The sequence below is a fragment of the Aethalodelphis obliquidens genome, unplaced genomic scaffold, assembly GCF_003676395.1.
Source record: "Aethalodelphis obliquidens isolate GAN/ISIS:26980383/991018 unplaced genomic scaffold, ASM367639v1 scaffold9, whole genome shotgun sequence".
Lineage (NCBI taxonomy): Eukaryota > Metazoa > Chordata > Mammalia > Artiodactyla > Delphinidae > Aethalodelphis > Aethalodelphis obliquidens.
In genome coordinates this window covers 18,300,310-18,322,253 of record NW_020837953.1, presented here as the reverse complement: position 1 = coordinate 18,322,253, position 21,944 = coordinate 18,300,310, and the positions used below count along the sequence as shown (strand labels likewise).

General features: G+C 38.7%; 1 protein-coding gene across 1 annotated transcript in view; it reads left to right on the top strand.

Moving 5' to 3' along the window:
- LOC113621733 (coiled-coil domain-containing protein 30-like) overlaps positions 1-21,944 on the top strand; it is an 86,315-nt gene that overhangs the window by 11,074 nt on the left and 53,297 nt on the right. The window contains exon 4 of the mRNA XM_027108900.1: positions 18,373-18,616. Within this exon, the coding sequence (XP_026964701.1) occupies positions 18,373-18,616 (244 nt within the window). The remainder of the gene's footprint in view (positions 1-18,372; positions 18,617-21,944) is intronic.

Sequence of the window (21,944 nt, the reverse complement as noted above, 5' to 3'; positions counted from 1 at the left end):
TGACAAGGTAACTGGAGATAAGGAGACTGAGGAAGTGAGATGTCAAGGCATTGGTGGGTGATCTATATGGACCTTGGAATCTTCCAGGATAATGGCAGGACTTGGGGTGAAGAAGATGCCAGAATGCTATGAGCCAGAATCTTCAACTGAAGAGAAGTAGGAAGTGTCACAGCACACCTAGCATGGTCCCGTGCACATAGAAGCTGCTCAATAAGCCAAATTGCTTGATTCTTGTAATACATCTCCTCTACTAGATTTTAAGCTCCTTAAGGTAATGGACTATGTCTTGTTTTTCTGCTGTTTATAGTGCTTTTGTTATAGAGCTATGGAATCTTAGAACAGGGGGGACCTGCAGGAGATCATCTGAACTAGTGGTTTTCAAACTTCTACCTTCTAAACTTTGAGCTCTCTGGGGAGAGGGGCTCAGAAACTACCTTGGGAGATGAGGGGAGCCTGATGAGTGGGACTGTGAGCCTTCTGCTCCCATTTCAGCCGAAGATCCACTCTTAGCTCTTTCATATGTGGAGCTCTATGTAAGATTTTACTTCGAGAAAGGGTCCACAGCTGAGATAAGTTTGAGAACCACTTTATTTAACTAAGTCTTCTCTTTCCACAGAAGAGGTCTCAGACCAAGAGAACAAAAATGACTCTTTCACTCACAGTCATTCACTTAGCAAGTTATTGGCAGGACTGGGTGAGGTCCTGAGTCAGGAGAAGTTACTACTTTATCTGCTTTGGAAAGGGTATAGTCACAAATATCCCAACGGCCAGAAGGTGCTGGAACACTTGGTTTCTAAGTCAGTTGTTGTGAAAAAGAGCCTTATGCAGTTAAAAAATTGCTCAGGACTTTAGTCTCAGTATATGCATAACATGGAGGTGAGATGGGAGGGAGAATGAAACCCCAGTCTGTCTTGTTCTGGACTGTCTCCAGTGTATAGAATAATACCTGACACATAGTAGATATTCAAAAAGTTTTGAATGAATGGAATTCCCACTATTCCCATTATGTACTTGAGGCTGAAGCCAGAGTTGGACTTCCAGTGGCAGCCCCAAACTTACAGAGCTTAGCTGAACTCGGCCTGGGTTTGCTGTATTAGGAAGCTTGGGCCAGAACAGCTGGCAGCTTCCCCTTGATGTTAATGCCTTAATGAGCTTTATTTTTTCTAATATGCTCTCATTTACCATCTCATTGCATCCTTACTATCTTTATCAAGAATTGTTTGATGAATGTTCAAGTTGATTTCCATTTCCAGTTCAATTCGACAGTGAGTTTATATCCATTTCACAAACGTATTTTTGCTCTTCCTCTAAAGAAAGTATTCCTTCCCCAGCCCAATCCATTTAGTGAATAGGTCCTCCATTCACACAGTTGATTAAGCCAAAACTAGGAGTCATCATTGGTTCCTACCCACTTCTAACCCATAAACAACTCCTGTCAGTTCTACCATGAAAATATAAAATATTTAATCTGTCTATTTCTATCTATATCTCCACTGCCACTACCCTACTCCATGACACTGGTATCACTCACTGGGACTATCACAATATCTTCCTAACTGGCTTCCCTGCTTCTATACCTCTTTCCCAGTCCATTCTCTATAGAACAGCCAAAGTGGTCTTTGAAGAATGCAAATTGAATAATATTACTCCCTCTCTTAAAAACCTCTCAATGGGAGACCTTCAAGATGGCAGAAGAGTAAGACGTGGAGATCACCTTCCTCCCCACAAATATATCAGAAGTACATCTACATGTGGAACAACTCCTACAGAACACCTACTGAATGCTGGCAGAAGACCTCAGACTTCCCCAAAGGCAAGAAGCTCCCCATATACCTGGGTAGGGCAAAAGAAGAAAGAAAAAACAGAGACAAAAGAATAGGGACGGGACCTGCACCTCTGGGAGGGAGCTGTGAAGGAGGAAAAGTTTCCACACACTAGGAAACCCCTTCACTGGCAGAGACGAGGTGGGGGCGTAGCAGGGGGGAAGCTTTGGAGCCACGGAGGAAAGCGCAGCAACAGGGGTGCAGAGGGCAAAGCGGAGAGACTCCCACACAGAGGATCGGTGCCGAGCAGCACTCACCAGCCTGAGAGGCTTGTCTGCTCACCCTCCGGGACGGGTGGAGGCTGGGAGCTGAGGCTCAGGCTTTGGAGGTCAGACCCCAGGGAGAGGACTGGGGTTGGCGGCGTGAACACAGCCTGAAGGGGGCTAGTGCACCACAGCTAGCCAGGAGGGAGTCCGGGAAAAAGTCTGGACCTGCCCAAGAGGCAAGAGACCATTGTTTCGGGGTGTGCAAGGAGAGGGGATTCAGAACACCGCCTAAACGAGCTCCAGAGACGGGTGCGAGCCGCGGCCATCAGTGCCGACAGCAGAGATGGGCATGAAACACTAAGGCTGCTGCTGCAGCCATCAAGAAGCCTGTGTGCGAGCACAGGTCACTGTCTACGCTGCCCCTCCTGGGAGCCTGTGCAGCCCGCCACTGCCAGGGTCCCGGGATCCAGGGACAACTTCCCCGGGAGAACTCACGGCACGCCTCAGGCTGGTGCAACGTCACGCCAGCCTCTGCCGCTGCAGGCTCGCCCCGCACTCCGTACCCTTCCCTCCCCCTGGCCTGCGTGAGCCAGAGCCCCCTAATCAGCTGCTCCTTTAACCCCGTCCTCTCTGAGCAAAGAACACATGCCCTCAGGTGACCTACACGCAGAGACGGGGCCAAATCCAAAGGTGAAGCTCAGGAGCTGTTTGAACAAGAAGAGAAAGGGAAATCTCTCCCAGCAGCCTCAGGAGCAGCGGATTAAATCTCCAGTCAACTTGATGTACCTTGCATCTGTGGAATACCTGAATAGACAACGAATCATCCCAAAACTGAGGTGGTGGACTTTGGCAACAACGACATATAGATAGATAGATAGATAGGTATAGATTTTTTTTTCCTTCTCTTTTTGTGAGTGTGTAGGTGTATGCTTCTTTGTGTGATTTTGTCTGTATAGCTTTGCTTTTACCATTTGTCCTAGGGTTCTGTCTGTCTGGTTTTGTCCTTTTGTGGTTTTTTTTAGTATAGTTCTTAGCACTTTATGTCTTTGGTGGATTTGTTTTTTAGTTTGGTTGCTCTCTTCTCTCTTTTTTTTTTTCTTTTTTGTATTACTCTTTAATTTTTAATAATTATTTTTTATTTTAATAACTTTATTTTATTTTATTTTTTCTTTCTTTCTTTTTCCCTTTTCTTCTGAGCTGTGTGGCTGACAGGGTCCTTGGGCTCCAAGTGAGTGTCAGGCCTGTGCCTCTGAGGTGGGAGAGCCGAGTACAGGATGTTTGTCCACCAGAGACCTCCCAGCTCCGCGTAATACCAAACGGTGAAAGCTCTTCCAGAGATCTCCATCTCAACACTAAGACCCACCTCCACTCAACCACCAGCAAGTCACAGTGCTGGACACCCTATGCCAAACAACTAGCAAGACAGGAACACATGGCACCCATTAGCAGAGAGCCTACCTAAAATCATAATAAGGTCACAGACACCCCAAAACACACCACCAGACAGGGACCTGCCCACCAGAAACACAAGATCCAGCCTCATCCACCAGAACACAGGCAATAGTCCCCTCCATCAGGAAGCCTACACAACACACTGAACCAACTGTAGCCACTGGTGACAGACCCAAAAACAACAGGAACTACAAACCTGCAGCCTGCGAAAAGGAGACCCCAAACACAGTAAGCTAAGCAAAATGAGAAGACAGAAAAACACACAGCAGATGAAGGAGCAAGATAAAAACCCACCAGACCTAACAAATGAAGAGGAAATAGGCAGTCTACCTGAAAAAGAATTCAGAGTAATGACAGTAAAGCTGATCCAAAATCTTGTAAATAGAATTGAGAAAATACAAGGAACATTTTAAAAGACCTAGAAGAACTAAAGAGCAAACAAACAATGATGAACAACACAATAAATGAAATTAAAAATTCTCTAGAAGGAATCAATAGCAGAATAACTGAGGTGAAGAACGGAAAAGTGACCTGGAAGATAAAATAGTGGAAATAACTACTGCAGAGCAGAATAAAGAAAAAAGAATGAAAAGAATTGAGGACAGTCTCAGGGACCTCTTGGGCAGCATTAAATGCACCAACATTCGAATTATAGGGGTCCCAGAAGAGGAAGAGAAAAAGAAAGGAACTGAGAAAATATTTGAAGAGATTATAGTTGAAAACTTCCCTAATATGGGAAAGGAAATAGTTAATCAAATCCAGGAAGCATAGAGAGTCCCATATAGGATAAATCCAAGGAGAAACACGCCAAGACACATATTAATCAAACTACCAAAAATTAAATACAAAGAAAAAATTTTAAAAGCAGCAAGGGAAAAGCAACATAAAACATACAAGGGAACCCCCATAAGGTTAACAGCTGATCTTTCAACAGAAACTCTAAGCCAGCAGGGAGTGGCAGGACATATTTAAAGTGGTGAAAGGGAAAAACCTACAAGAAAGATTATTCTACCCAGCCAGGATCTCATGCAGATTTGAAAGAGAAATTAAAATCTTTACAGACAAGCAAAAGCTAAGAAAATTCAGCACTACCAAACCAGCTCTACAAGAAATGCTAAAGGAACTTCTCAAGGCAGGAAACACAAGAGAAGGAAAAGACCTATAATAACAAACCCAAAACAATTAAGAAAATGGGAATAGGAGCACACATATCGATAATTACCTTAAATGTAAATGGATTAAATGCTCCAACCAAAAGACATAGACTGGCTGAATGGATACCAAAAAAGACCCGTATATATGCTGTCTACAAAAGACACACTTCAGACCTAGGGACTCGTACAGACTGAAAGTGAGGGGTTGGAAAAAGATATTCCATGCAAATGCAAATTAAAAGAGAGCTGGAGTAGCAATTCTCATATCAGACAAAATAGACTTTAAAATAAAAACTATTACAAGAGACAAAGAAGGCCACTACATAATGATCAAGAGCTCAATCCAAGAAGAAGATATAACAATTGTAAATATTTATGCACCCAACATAGGAGAACCTCAGTACATAAGGCAAATGCTAACAGCCATAAAAGGGGAAATTGACAGTAACACAATCATAGTAGGGGACTTTAACACCCCATTTTCACCAATGGACAGATCATCCAAAATGAAAATAAATAAGGAAACGCAAGCTTTAAATGACAGATTAAACAAGATGGACTTAACTGATATTTATAGGACATTCCATCCAAAAACAACAGAAAGGGCTTCCCTGGTGACGCAGTGGTTAAGAATATGCCTGCTGTTGCAGGAGACACGGGTTCAAGCCCTGGTCTGGGAAGATCCCATATGCTGCGGAGCAACTAAGCCTGTGCGCCACAACTACTGAGCCTGCGCTCTAGAGCCTTCGAGCCACAGCAACTGAAGCCTGCGAGCCTAGAGCCCATGCTCCTCAACAACAGAAGCCACCGCAATAAGAGAAGTCACCTCAATGAGAAGCCCATGCACCACAACAAAGAGTGGCCCCCGATCACCGCAATGAGAGGAAGTCGTGCACAGCAATGAAGACCCAACACAGCCAAAAATAAATAAATAAATTTATTTTAAAAAACAAAACAAAAACAACAGAATACACTTTCTTCTCAAGTTCTCATGGAACATTCTCCACGATAGGTCATACCTTGGGTCACAAATCAAGCCTTGGTAAATTTAAGAAAATTAAAATCATATCAAGTATCATTTCTGACCACAATGCTATGAGACTAGATATCAATTACAGGAAAAAAAATCTGTAAAAAATACAAACACATGCAGGCTAAACAATACACTACTTAATAACTAAGAGATCGCTGAAGAAATCAAAGAGGAAATCAAGAAATACATACAAACAAATGATAATGAAGGCATGATGACCCAAAACCTATGGGATGCAGCAAAAGCAGTTCTAAGAGGGAAGTTTATAGCAATACAGTCCTACCCCAAGAAACAAGAAACATCTCAAATAAACAACCTAACCTTACACCTAAAGCAATTAGAGAAAGAAGAACAAAAATCCCCAAAGTTAGCAGAAGGAAAGAAATCATAAAGACAGAGCAGAAACAAATGAAAAAGAAATGAAGCAAATGATAGCAAACATCAATAAAACTAAAAGCTGGTTCTTTGAGAAGATAAACAAAATTGATAAACCATTAGCCAGACTTATCAAGAAAAAAAGGGAGAAGACTTCAATCAATAGAATTAGAAATGAAAAAGGAGAGTAAATACTGACACTGCAGAAATACAAAGGATCATGAGAGATTACTAAAAGCAACGATATGCCAATAAAATGGACAACCTAGAAGAAATGGACAAATTCTTAGAGAAGCGCAACCTTCCGAGACTGAATCAGGAAGAAATAGAAAATATAAACAGACCAATAACAAGCACTGAAATTCAGACTGTGGTTAAAATCTTCCAACAAACAGAAACCCAGGATCAGATGGCTTCACAGGTGAATTTTATCAAAGTTATAGAAGAGCTAACACCTATCCTTCTCAAACTCTTCCAAAATATAGCAGAGGGAGGAACACTCCCAAACTCATTCTACGAGGCCACCATCACCCTGATACCAAAATCAGACAAAGATTTCACAAAGAAAGAAAATTACAGGCCAATATCACTGATGGACAGAGATGCGAAAATCCTGAACAAAATACTAGCAAACAGAATCCAACAGCACATTAAAAGGATCATATACCACAATCAAGTGGGGTTTATCCCAGGAATGCAAGGATTCTTCAATATACACAAAACAATCAATGTGATACACCATATCAACAAATTGAAGCATAAAAATCATATGATCATCTCAATAGACGCAGAAAAAGCTTTCAACAAAATTCAACAGTGATTTATCATAAAACCCCTCCAGAAAGTAGGCATAGAAGGAACTTACCTTAACATAATAAAGCCATATATGACAAACCTACAGCCAACATCATTCTCAATGGTGAAAAACTGAAACCATTTCCACTAAGATCAGGAACAAGACAAGGTTGCCCACTCTCACCACTATTATTCAATAAGTTGGGAAGTTTTAGCCACAGCAATTGGAGAAGAAAAAGAAATAAAAGGAGTCCAAATCGGAAAAGAAGAATTAAAGCTGTCACTGTTGGCAGATGACATGATACTATACATAGAGAATCCTAAAGATGCTACCAGAAAACTACTAGAGCTATTCAATGAATTTGGTAAAGTAGCAGGGTACAAAATTAATGCATAGAAATCTGTTGCATTCCTATACACTAATGATGAAAAATCTGAAAGAGACATTAAGGAAACACTCCCATTTACCATTGCAACAAAAAGAATAAAATATCTAGGAATAAACCTACTTAAGGAGACAAAAGACCTGTATGCAGAAAACTATAAGACACTGATGAAAGAAATTAAAGATGATACAAACAGATGGAGAGATATACCATGTTCTTGGATTGGAAGAATCAACATTGTGAAAATGACGCTACTACCCAAAGCAATCTACAGATTCAATGCAATCCCTATGAAACTACCAATGGCATTTATCACAGAACTAGAACAAAAAATTTCACAATTTGTATGTAAACACAAAAGACCCCGAATAGCCAAAGCAATCTTGAGAAAGAAAAACGGAGCTGGAGGAATCAGGCTCCCTGGCTTCAGGCTATACTCCAAAGCTACAGTAACCAAGACAGTATGGTACTGGCACAAAAACAGAAATAAAAACAGAAATATAGATCAGTGGAACAGGATATAAACATATGGTCACCTTATTTTTGATAAAGGAGACAAGAATATACAATGGAGAAAAGACGGCCTCTTCAATAAGTGGTGCTGGGAAAACCGGACAGCTACATGTAAAAGAATGAATTTAGAACACTCCCTAACACCACACAAAAAAATAAACTCAAATGGGTTAAAGACCTAAATGTAAGGCCTGACACTATAAAACTCTTAGAGGAAAACATAGGCAGAACAGTCTATAACATAAATCACAGCAAGATCCTTTTTGACCCACCTCATAGAGAAATGGAAATAAAAACAAAAATAAACAAATGAGACCTAATGAAACTTAAAGCTTTTGCACGACAAAGGAAACCGTAAGCAAGACGAAAAGACAACTCTCAGAATGGGAGAAAATATTTGCAAATGAAGCAACTGACAAAGAATTAATCTACAAAATTTCCAAGCAGCTCATGTAGCTCAATATCAAAAAAACAACCCAATCCAAAAATGGGCAGAAGACCTAAATAGACAATAGATATACAGATTGCCAACAAACACATGAAAGAATGCTCAATATCACTAATTATTAGAGAAATGCAAATCAAAACTACAATGAGGTATCACCTCACACCAGTCAGAATGGCCATCATCAAAAAATCTACAAACAGTAAATGCTGGAGAGGGTGTGGAAAAAATGGAACCCTCTTGCACTGTTGGTGGGAATGTAAATTGATACAGCTACTTTGGAGAACAGTATGGAGGTTCCTTAACAAACTAAAAATAGGACTACCATATGACCCAGCAATCCCACTACTGGGCATATACCCTGAGAAAACCATAATTCAGAAAGAGTCATGTACCCCAATGTTCACTGCAGCTCTATTTACAATAACCAGGACATGGAAGCAACCTAGGTGTCCATCGACATATGAATGGATAAAGAAGATGTGGCACATATATCCAATGGAATGTTACTCAGCCATAAAAAGAAATGAAATTGAGTTATTTGTAGTGAGCTGGATGGACCTAGAGTCTGTCACACAGAGTGAAGTAAGTCAGAAAGAGAAAAACAAATACTGTATTGCTAACACATATATAAGAAATCTAAAGAAAAAAAATGTTTATGAAGAACCTAGGGACAGAATAGGAATAAAGACTCAGACATTGAGGCTGGACTTGAGGACATGGGGAGGGAGAAGTGTAAGCTGGGACAAAGTGAGAGAGTGGCATGCACTTTTATATACCAGCAAATGTAAAATAGATTGCAAGTAAGAAGCAGCCGCATAACGCAGGGAGATCAGCTCAGTACTTTGTGACCACCTAGAGGGGTGGGTTAGGGAGGGTGGGAGGGAGATGCAAGAGGGAGGAGATATGGGGATATATGTACATGTATAGCTGATTCACTTTTTTATAAAGCAGAAACTAACACACCATTGTAAAGCAATTATACTCCAATAAAGATGTTACAAAACAAAGAACAAAAAAACCTCTGAATGGCTTCTTATTTCACTTAAAATCCAAACCTTTACCATGACCTCTAATGCTCTCTGCAACTTGGCCTCTGCCTGCCTCTCCAATTTCATCATTGTACCATTGATGTACAATGTCTTGTTTATCATACAGTCTTTCAGATCCTCTAACCCTTCAAGCACTTTCCCTCTTTAGGAACTTTGTACTGAAAAGTTCCCTTGTCCAGAATGCTCCTCTGCTGGCTTTCCATGTGGCTAACTCCTTCCTACCTTTTCAGAAAGACAACCAGTAACTGCCACGTTAGGGAAAATCCTACATCCTGCTCTAGCATGTCACCTTGTTTAGAGGTGACTTATCATGATCTGTAATTATCTTGTTTACTTGTTTATTGTTTGTCCTCATATTCCTCCTCTGTGTTTTCTATGAGAGCATGGACCTGGCTGTCTTGGTCACCATTGAGTCCTTAGTGCATAGAACAGTGCTTGGCATATAAGTGATATTTGGTAAATATTTGTTGAATTAATTAACATTTTTTCCCTTTCCTCTCTGAAAACAGTTCTATCACTAGCCACTCTTCTGTTCTACTAGGCTTTAGTTTTAATTGTACCTTGTCCTTGTAGGTTATCAAAATGCCTTCACATTTTACTTCTTAAGATCCCAGAAATCTTATGAGTAGGGCAAGGCCACTTTACAAATGAAGAGACTGAGACTCTGAGAGATTTGCCTTGTCAAACGTTGCATAAATAATAGGTGGAAGATCCAGGACGAGAACCCATGGCTTCTACTATTATAGTCTCTTTCTTGAATCTCTGTACAGGTTAAGACTGCTATGTATCTGGGTTACTAGAAAAGGAACGGAATAATCATGCTGCCTAGGTACCTCCTACTAGTTGAAGACTGGTGACAATTACAAAGTTATAGAATGATATAAAAATAACAGGGGGTGAGTTTCAGTCAGAACTCGGTAAATAAAGATTAAGAGCTACATTAGAGGGGAGAAGAAATTTGAGAGTCATGGTGGGTTCTCTAGTCCATAAGGTGTAGGTATACTGACTGCAGGGCGTGTTCTCAGTTCCATGTTATTTTTGGCTGGTAGTCTACTTTTGCCCATGCAACTTTTACATTATTATTATTATTATCATCATATAAAATTAATAATAAAGTAATACATAGTTATATGTATTACTTTTAAAAATCTGTTCAGTTTGCCTTTGGTTTCTAAGTCACATTTTCTCTTATACCTTTTGAAAGGATAAAGCCTGTTCTTTTTGGAGAGCATTTATTTTAATGAATTTCATCCTAATATATTAAGATCACTTTAAATTAAATTACTACATTCTAAAGTATTGCTAATTCTCCTTAATTAACTAATTTATGTGAATGCAGTTCATTTATCCAGACCATTAGTAAAGATGTAAAATGGCATTAGCCCAGGATTATCCCCTGGAGAGCCCTGCTCATCATTCCCTCCAAGCCAAAGGAGACTCACTGACTGCCCTGCTCTAAATATGGGTTTACAGGTACATCTCATTTACCCACCTAAGAGGAGGACCGTTTAAACTTTAAACTATGGAAACATAATGAAGGCTACTTCTCTTCTCCTATGACTACATGGCCACTATGCAACTATAGGAGGAAATTATATTAGGTCTGGCTAAATTTACTCTTTATAAAGTAATTCAACCCTCTAATTGTGACAAATCAAGCACCTTCATAGATATTAAACTTACATGACCAGTTTGTAGATTTTTCATTTTTTAAAGTAAACTTTTAATTTTTGATATAATTGTAGATTCACATGCAGTTATAAAAAATAACAGAGATCCCATGTATCATTTACTGGTTTTCCCCAATGGTAACCTCTTGTAAAACTGTAGTACAGTATCATAACCTGGATATTGACATGGATACAGTCAAGATACAGAACATTTCCATCACCACAAGGATTCCTCATGTTGCCCTTTTATAGCCACCCCCACTTCCTTCCCACTTCACCCCCTCCTTAACCCCTGGCGCCATTCTATTCTAACTAGTCTATTCTCCATTTCTAAAAGTTTTTCATTTCAATGATGTTATATAAATGTATCCATACAATAAGTAACATTTTAGGGTTGACTTTTTTCACTTAACATAATTCTCTGGAGATTCATCTAGGTTATTATGAGTATCAGTAGTTGGATACTTTTCATTGCTGAGTAGTATTACATGGTATGGATATACCACAGTTTTTTTTTTACCCATTCATCCATTGAAGGATACCTGGGTTATTTCCAGTTCTGGCTATTATGAATAAAGCTGCTGTAAATATTCAAGCTTTTATGTGAACATAATTATTCATTTCTCTGGGATAAATCCCCAGGAGTGCAATTTTGGGTAACCTGGTACTTGCATATTTAATTTCAGTTAGTTGTGTTTTGTTGTTTTTTTTAAGAAATTGCCAAACTGTTTTCCAGAGTGACTATATCATTTTACTTTCCCACCAGCAGTGTATGAGTGATCCATATACTGTAGCCTCTCTAGGATATGATCCATCTCTGTATCCTCACTAGCATTTGGTGTTATCGTTTTTAATATCTTTTGCCTATTTTCTAATTGGATTTGTTTTTTAATGTTAAATTTTGAGAGTTCTTTATAAAGTCTAGATACTTGTCCTTTGTCGGCTCTGTGACTTGCAAGTATTTTTCCCAGTCTATAGCTTGTCTTTTCATCCTCTTAACAAGGTTTTCTCAGAGCAAAAAAAAAATTTAATTTTGATGAGGTATCAATTTTTCCTTTTATGGATCATACTTTTGATGTTAAATCTAAGAATTAGTTGCTCAACCTTAAATCTTGAATATTTTCTCCTATGTTTCATAGTTTTGCATTTAAGCCCATGATCTATTTTGAGTTAATTTTTGTATGCGGTATGAAACTTAGATAGGATTCTCTTTTTTTGCCTATAGATATTCAATTGTTTTAGCATCATTTCTTGAAAAGGCTGTTTTCTTCCATTGAATTGCTTTTGCACCTTTGACAAAAATGACTTAGGCATTGTGAGTTTCTGCTTCTGGGTTCTCTAATTCTATTCCACTTATCTATGTGTCTATCCACTAACATCATACAATCTTGACTGCTGTAGCTGTATAATACAGTTTTGAAACTGGATAGACTGATTCCACTTTATTCTTTTTCAAAATTGTTTAGCTATCTAGTTCCTTTGCCTTTACATATAATGTTAGAATAATCTTGTCTGTAGCTACAAAAAATCTTGCTGGAATTTTGATACGAATTGTTTTAAATCTGTATATAAATTTAGGGAGAATTGACATCTTTTCCTATGTAGAATCCTCCAATCCATGGACACAGTGTGTCCTACATTTATTTAGATATTCTTTTATTTCTTTCACCAGCATATTATAGTTTTCAGCAGACAAGACCTATACATGTTTTGTTGATGTACACCTAAGTATTTCATTTTTCTGAGCAATTATAAATGGTATTGTATTTTAAATTTCAGTGTCTATGTGTTCATGGCTAATATACAGAAATACAATTATTTATCTTGCATCCTGTGACCTTTCTGAACTTGGTTATTTGTTCTAGGCTCTTTTTTTTTTAATGTTTCTTGGGATTTTCTACATAGACAATCATATCATCTGAAAATCATGCGATTTCAGATTCTTTCATCTTTTCCAATCTGTATGCCTTTTACTTCCTTTTTTGTCTAATTGCACTAGCTAGAACTTCCAGCAATATGTTGAATAAAACTAATGAATGTGAACATCTCTATCTTGTTTCCAATCTTATCAGGAAGGCTTTCAGTTTTCATCATTAATACAATGTTAGCTGTTTGGTTTTTGTCAAATTGAAGAAGTTTCTCTCTATTTCTGTTTTTCTAAGGTTTTATCATAAATGAGTGTCACATTTCTTCAAACGGTTTTTCAGTATCAACTGATATAGCTGATTTTCTCTCTAGTTGTTCTATCAATTTTTGAGAGGGTTGTTGAAGTCTCCAACTGTAATTGTGGATTTGTCTATTTCTCCTTTCAGTTATTCAGTTTTTACTCCAAATACTTTACAGCTCCGTTGTTTGGTGCATACACATTTAGGATTGCTATGTCTTCTTGGTGAATTGACCCTTTTATCATTATATAATGTCCCTCTCTTTTTCTTTCTTTTAGTTTTCTTATTTCTGAAGTCTACTTTATCAGATATTAATATAGATTCTCTTGCTTTATTTTTATTAATATTTGCATGATATGTCTTTTTCATCCATTTTTGCCTTCAACCTGCTTATATTATTATATTTGAAATGAGTTTTTGTAAACGGCATCTAGTTAGGTCTTGTTTTTTAAGCCACTCTGCCAATCTCTGTCTTTTGATTGCTGTGTTTGGCCAAATTACCATTAATGTAATTATTGGTATATTAGAACTTAAGTTTGCTATTTTAAAACTATTTATTTATTTGGCTGCATCGGGTCTTAGTTGCGGCATGCGGGATCGTTGTTGCAGCATGTGGGATCTTTCGTTGCGGCGTGTGGGCTTCTCTCTACTTGTGGTGTGTGGACTCTAGAGCTTGCGGGCTCAATAGCCCCACAGCGCATGGGATCTTAGTTCCCCAACCAGGGATCGCACCTGCATCCTCTGCATTGGAAAGTGGATTCTTAACCACTGGACCACCAGGGAAGTCCCAGTTTACTATTTTTTCATTTTTGATTTGCTATTTGTTCTCTGTTATTTGTGTCTATTTTCTGTTTTCTGCCTTCCTGTGGGTTATATGAACACTTTCTAATAATTCCATTTTGATTCTTCTGTAATGTTTTTGAGTGTGCTTCTTTTTATAGCTTTACAGTGGTTGCTCTAGGCATTACTTTTTACACACACACACACACACACACACACATTTTACCAGTTAGAATGAAATGTAGAAACCTTACCTCCCTTTATGTCCCTTTACCCTCCCCAATTTATAATACAGTTTGTCTTAAAATTTTTCTCTACACACATTTAGAACCACATCAAACAGTACTATATGTATATATATATTTTTTTTTTTTTTTTTTTTTTTTTTTTTGGTTCGCGGGCCTTTCTCTTTTTTTTCCTTTCCTTTTTCAGAGCACAGGCTCCAGCTGCGCAGGCTCAGCAGCCATGGCTCACGGGCCCAGCCGCTCCGCGGCATGTGGGATCTTCCTGGACCGGGGCACGAACCTGTGTCCCCTGCATCGGCAGGCGGACTCTCAACCACTGCTCCACCAGGGAAGCCCCAGACAGTACTATATTTTTGCTTCAGCCATCATACAGAACTTAGGAAACTCAAAAGGAGAAGAAAAATGTATTTATCCAGATTTTTACTCTTTCTGTCCTTCCTTCCTGATGTTCCAGTATGCCTCCTTTTATCATTTCCTATGTGTATAGAGAATTTCCTTTAGCCATTCTTTTAGAGTAGTTCTGCTAGTGGCAGTTTCTCTTGATTTTTCTTCATCTGTGAACGTCTTGATTTCCTCTTCATTCCTGAAGAATATTTTCACTGGGTATAGGACTCTGGGTTGACAGTTCTTTTCTTTCAGCATATGAAAAATGTTATGCCACTTCCTTCTGATCTCTGTAATTTCTGATGAGAAGTCAGCTGTCATTTGAATTGTTTTTCCCTTTCTGTAATGTAGTGTTTCTCTCTTGTTGCTTTCAAGGTTTTTTTATTTGTCTTTAGTTTTCAGAAATTTGACTATGATGTTTTTTGGTATGGTTTTCTTTAGGTTTATCCTGTTTGGAGCTCACTCACCTTCTTGAATCTGTATGTTTATGTCTTTTGGGAAGGTTGTAGCCATTATTTCTTCATGTACTTTTTCTGTCCTGCCTATTCTCCTTTCCTTCCAGGATCCATAACAAAAGCATTAGATCTTTTATTATAGCCCCACAGTTCCCAGAGGCAGTGTTTTTTGTTTTTTTTCCTTTTTCCCCAGTCTATTTTCTCTCTGTTTTTCAGACTGGGTAATTTCTATTCTTCTGTCTTCAGGCTCACTGATTCTTCTCTCAGTCCCCTCCATTCTGCTGTAGATTCTATCCATTGAGTTTTAAAATTCTGGTTATTGTATTTTTCAATTGTAAAATTTCCATTTGGTTCTTTCTTATATCTTCTATTTCTTTGCTGAGACTTTCTAGTTCTGAGACTTTCTATTTTTTCATTTGTTTCAAATGTGTTCATAATTGCTCATTGAATTATTTTTATGATGTCTGATTTCAAATATTTGTTAAATAATTCTGTCATCATGATTTTGTCATCTAATTGTTGCCTTTTCTCATTCAAGTTGAGGTTCCTGGTTCTTGGTATGATGAGTAATTTTATATTGAAATCTGAATATTTGGGGTATTATGTTATGAAACTCTAGGTCTTGTTTTAACCTTCTATTTAGCTGGCTTCTTGTGATACCACTCTGGCAAGGTATGTGGAGGGGGGTGCTGTCTACCCCAGATTGGGGTAGAAGTCCAGGTTCCCCACTCAGCATCCATGGACACCCAAGGAAAGAGGGGCTTCTCATTACTGCTGGTCATGGTGGGAGTTCCTACACCCCACTAGGTCTCTGCTTGGACTGCTCTGACTGTGATGGTGAAGGATGCCTTGTTACTGCTCTCTACTTGGCCTCCATGATATCATGAGCAGGGCAGCGGTAAAAGTCCTGACTCTCCACTAGGCCTCCTCTGAAACTACCCCAGTAAAGAGAAGGGTATCTCCTTACTGCTAGGTGGGGGTGGAAGTCCAGACTCCCCATGTCTGGTACTGCCTGGCAGGGATGAAAGTCCCTCCTCCCCACTGGCCTCTGACACTACCCGCAGCAGGGGAGTTGTGCCTCATTTTCCTGGTGAAAGTGGAAGTGTGGGCTCCCAGCTTGACCTTTGCTGACATGAGTGGGGTGAAGCCACAGTTTTTTCTATGGCGTTTGGCTGGAATAAAGTGGGTAATGTCTGAAAGTTTTCTTTCTTGCTTGGTTGTCCTTTTCTTGGTTCTCTGTATAGAGTAAAAAGCCTTTTGTCTATGCTTCTTGGTGTTGTCTAGGTTGCCAGCTTCTTCAGCTTTAAGTCTAGGATATATGAGGCTACAAGAGAACCTAGGAAACCACAACCGTGTGGTTCTTCAGGTCCTGAGTTACCTAGCTGATCTGACTTCTTTCTACCTTTCAGAGTCTTCTTATGTTTGTTTTATATATAATGTCCAGGGGTTTTAGTTGTACTTGGTAGGAGAAATAGGGAAAAGTATGTCTACTTTATCTTCCTGAATGCAGAAGTCAGTTTTCCCATTTAAAAAAAATAATAGGTGTATGTTTGCATTTTCCCAGTCTTCAAGTATACTTAGCTTCCATTGGGAGTAGGAAAAGGAAAAGAGTTTATGGAGGATGAAAAGAATCGTTATTTTATCAGAAATTTATTTTTAAAGCATTTTACTTTTTATCTCATGTTTTTAATCATTTAAATATATTACCTCTAAAAAACTGCTGAGTTCAAAATAAAATATTTAATTCTTTTTTATACAGTGTTAAAGGAAGTTTAAAAGGGAAAAAACTCCATAGACACAATTTTTCCTGTGTTCCTTTCCAGTTTTTTCTATATTTACATTTCCCATAGTATGTGTTATGTTTATACACATATATATACATATATATTATTTATTGTTCCACGGTCTTACTTTAATAAGTATTTAATGTTGATGAATAGTCTTCATACCACTTTCAAGTTGGTTTATCTTTAATCCTCTTAGCCATTTCTGTGTCTCCATTTAATCACTATTTTGAATACCATGGTCCTGAGCATTATTATACAATCAGCTTTTTTCTTCTTGTCAGTTATTTTATTTCAGTAAATTCATTGGTGTGCAATTATTCAGTCAAAAGATCTGAACACCTTTATGGCTCTTCATCCGTATTGCCAAACTGCCTTCTTGAAGAATTTGAGCACCAACTATAATTTGTGAAGCATCCTGTGCTAGGCCCCACAGTACCTGAAACAAATTTAAGATTAAGGGAATAAAAATAAAATAAGCATACTTGTGTTCACTCTACTTTTCATTCATACTGTCTAACTGTGAAAAGTACATTCCCTCCCCTTGGCTTCTATGGCTCACAGCCTTTTAGTTTTCCTCCTCCCTCTCTGGCTTCTGAGTCTCCTCTTCAGGCCTCTTCCCTCTGCTTGTTCCTCACAAGTCTTTAGGCTTCTGTCCAGAATGATCCTCCTCCTCTTACTTTCCCGCTTCTCCCTGGCTCATCTTATCTAATCCCAAGGTTTCTGCTCACATTCCTCTGTATCTGTATCTTCACCCCAGGCATGTCTCCAGTCTATACCTATATTCCCCCTTCTTGGGCTACCATCCACTTGCCCATTTGCCCCAGTCAGAAATCCAGGTGTCACTCATTATTCCTTTTTCTCCCTCACCTGCGACGTCCAGCAAATGACAGATCCTATCAATATTGTCTTCTAAATATCTCTAGAATCCATTCCTCCTTTCCATCCCCACCATCCTATTCTAGTCACTGTTGTTTAGTACGCAGATCACAACAATCTCTCAGCTGGTTTCCCTGCCACACAGATTACAAATGATGTTTCTAAAGCACACTCTCTCTTTTGCCTCTGGGCTTTTACCTATCTTATTTATTAAGTCATCCAACAACCCATCCTCCAACATATACACACACGGGCAAGTATGCACACATCCCTACCTTCACATTTGCCTAGCTTGTGCGTACTCATCCATCAGGCCTCAGATTACTTACTACTAACTTAATATAATCACTTGTTAACTTATCCTTATTTTTCACTAAATTGTAAGCTCCTTAGGGACAGGGATTATGTCCTGTTGTAGCCCTAGTGCCTGCCAAAGTGCCTGGTGCTTACTGAGTGATTTTTTAAAAATCTTTATAAGCTGTATCTGCCCAATGCCATACTAAAAGTTGGAAAAGTGAAAAACTCACTTAAACTGGTTGTTTGTCTATACCTGTAGACAAAAATCCATGATGGGTCATTTCCCTGAATATGAGTAAAAACGATATGACTCATTTGTTTTTAAAGTTTATTTCCAAGAATAAGATAACTGCTCTGCTATAGAATTCAAGTTGAAAATCTTGCTCACAGCACTTTCTTTACTGGTAGATATTTTCCCTCCATATTCTGCTAGTATAATGAGCATTTTGATAGTCTTTTGTTATTATATTTGTGCTAAGTCCTGAATTAGGAGAAGGTAAGCAGAAGGAAATTCCAGAGGAGGCAGTAAAGGAGGGCACTTTTCCAAGAGAGGGACAGAAGGAGGAGGACTCACAGCAGAAACAAGATATGAAATGCGAAGAACAGCAGTTGACCTTGAAGCCTGAGGAAGTCGTGAGGCTCAGAGAAGGGCTGAGCTGTATGAATCAGAGCCTCCTTCGGTCTCAGAGCTCTGGGGATAGCTCAGATGACAGTAGCGTCCAGGTAGGTGTTATATAAACACGTGGTCTGACTGGCTCCATTTCCTCTGATCAGCTGTGGTTAGAGGCTTAATTTTTATATCACTATTAACGTATATTTGTTGAGCAATATCATAACCATGGCCCGAATGTTAATAAAGTAGCAACCAAAATCTCAGCTAAGCCCATCAGTTGATACATTTTATTATAAAGTGTTCTTAGGCTTCTTCTCGGCTCAGCAGGAAGGAATGCTGATTGATTGTCAGTGTCTGCCCTGGGCAGGTGGGACAGAGAATGGCAGGATTTGTGCCACATTTTCTGTTCCTGGTACCTATAGCCTCAATATACAAAATACATCGTTTGCGGGGGAAAAGGCCACAGACTTGGAATTGTTTTCAATATGGCTATTGCTATTTGCTAGAAAGGTGCCTGCAGGAGAAATAAAAGGAGTGACTACACCTCAGTTCTTTTACCTCAATTTTGTTGGTTCCCTCTTGTACAAATTAAGATTTCCCTACACACACTTTTCTAGGAATTACTTTGAGATCCATAGAGGGAGGCTTTGTACTCATATGTAAACCACATTCAGAAGACTGATAATAGACACTTGAGAAGTGATTCAAGTGTACATTTAGAAAACAAGGAAGACTATTAGTAAAAGAAGTCAAAATATATTTGAAAAGAGGTTTGGATAGAGTGAAAACTAGGCAAGTCATAATAAACAAGGAAAATATATACCTGACAGGAGATTCAGATACATTGGAATGAGAAGGAAGTCACTGGATTTGTTCAGAAGACCAAAAGGAAGTATGACATCACATATTCAAAAGGAGGTTGATGTTACATATCCCAGACAATCCCTTTATTGGGCAGTGGGCCAGTGTAGGAGGCTTGGGCAGAGGCTGAACACTGTGGTCACAAAGATGATAAAATCTTTGCTTATGAGCTTCAAATAATCAGTGAACTTTTAGAATAATGAAATTTACAGTATAAGAAGTCACACCCTGGTTAATTTATTAATTTTCTCTAATTTACCCTTTCCCATTATTTGAAGAATCATTTCTCAGTACTTGGGGGGAGGTGAAAAACTATTAAATATATAAAAACTCTCCAGGAAATCTGGGAAAATAGCCATTTTGTGAAAGAATAAATGTATATACCACATAGCCAGTGATTTTTTTCCATAATAATGACTTTGAATTATTGAAAGAAGTATGTTATTCTTATTCATTTATTCAACCAGTATTAATTATTAATTGAGTATCAATTTTTTTTTTTTTTTTTTTTTTTTTTGGCCATGCCACACAGCATGCGAGATCTTAGTTCCCCAACCAGGGATCTTAGTCCCTTGACCAGGGATCGAACCCATGCCCCCTGCAGTGGTAGCATGGAGTCCTAACCACTGGATCGCCAGGGAATTCCCATTAATTGTGTATCTATGATGTGCCAGGCCCTGTGTTAAGGTGCATACAGCAGTAAATGAGGTAGACATGGGCCGCATGGGAAAAAATAACGTATTTGTGTTATTTGGATTCACATTTCCCAAAACACTCACACACACTATTTCATTTACTTGTTTAAGCAAGCAAGGAAGAAAATACATTTTAGACAGATTTTTGTCTGCAGTGTGCTGTGCAGTGATAATTTCAGAACCTCTTTCTGTGTATAGGGTTCTTTGACCTTCTGATAGCTATAGATTGTTCTACTTTTTAGTTCTTGTGTGTGTGTAGTTTTTAGTCTTCACCCCTGTTGTCAGATTATGGTGCTAATACTTTGCTGCTTTCCATGTGTACTGTGTCTTATTAATCTCATAATGTGCAAATTTAGGTAACTATAGGCTGAGCCCAGACACCAAATTTTAAAGAATGCTCATAAATGGCAAATATATAGGGAAAAAACTGTGAGAGCCTCTATTATGAGTAACTATGTGAGCTATATTGTTCATATGTGTTTTGTGACATCATTTGTGGCTGCTGATGGCCTTTGGGGGCTTAATTTCTGCTGTTCAACAGTATTCCTGGTGAGGTTGCAGTAGCTGAGTTCTAGATATTATTTTCCCACTATTCTTGAAACATATTTGAACCACCATTAATTATCTTAACTTTATAGGTTGAAAATGTAGTTTCACATTTTTTTACTATGCTCTAGGCACTATACTTAATACTCTGTGTATATTAAGCAATACAATGAGGCAGAAATATTATTGTTGCCACTTTATAGATGAAGAAACTGAGGCTTTAGAGAGGTTAAATAATTGGCCTAGAATGACACTTTGTGGTGGAACCTGGTCTGTCTCCTTTACAGCCTGACCCTTTAACAGTTTTGTCATCTGCTTCCACTTGCTGAGAAGCTCAAAGAAAGCATATAGTCCTCACGTCAAGCTAATTTTCTAAGGAAGGCTGGCAAGCTGGCTCCCAAAAGCCCTCCCAGGGTGTCTGTGTTAGATTATCTTGGTGAATTTATCTGTGATTTGCCCTTAGGCTTGCAGTCTCCAAAACTTAGATGTAATGGCCCCCCCGCCCAAAATAGATCTGAGTCTTGGGAATACATTTACATTAAACCAAACTTTCAAGACTATTGGGTGAAATCAGAATATGTCAATTAGGTATTCTTCTGTAATAATGAATAAATATCACTTGAACATGTGTAGATGCACCGTGCATTTACCCATAGCGAGCTAACCAGGGATCTTAGATACTTGCAGCTCTTAAGACAAGCAAATTGGATCTAGATTGCCTTTCTGACTAAACCAAGACAGGAACTGAAGGGCTAACAGGACTTGGGGAATTCAGTGTGGCAACTCGGTTATAAGCAAGATAAACTAGAATAATGACATGGGCTTTTCAGAACGTCATGAACAGGAAGCACACTGGACCAGGACTCAGGAAACAGACAGTATCTTATCTGTTGAACTGGAGAAGGTTGAATTCTTTGTCTACTCAGCATGGCTGTGTGTGCCTACCTTTCAGAAAATCTAAATAACTCCTCCTTTGGTCATGGGAGTTTTATTGTGCCAGAGAGACCTGGCAGGAGAGTGTGTTGTTGGGGAGTAACCGAAGGAGAATCATTGGGGAGTGAAAGGAAAGTGATGAGGAAACCTGGTAATTTAGTATCTCTCGCTAAATGTTCTCTTCCCTTTTGCCAACAGACATTATGCGCGCGTGCGCACACGCAACCCACATACACGTTCACACACTGCATCTTAATATGTTGACTCTTTGAACTCCCTATTTAAAGCACGTTTTGCTCTAAAACTACCCACGCTTCTATTCCACTTCATTAATATGAAAAATAAGAAAGTTAATTTTCTATGCTTAATTACTTTTGTTCGCATAACTTCTTCAATATTTTCA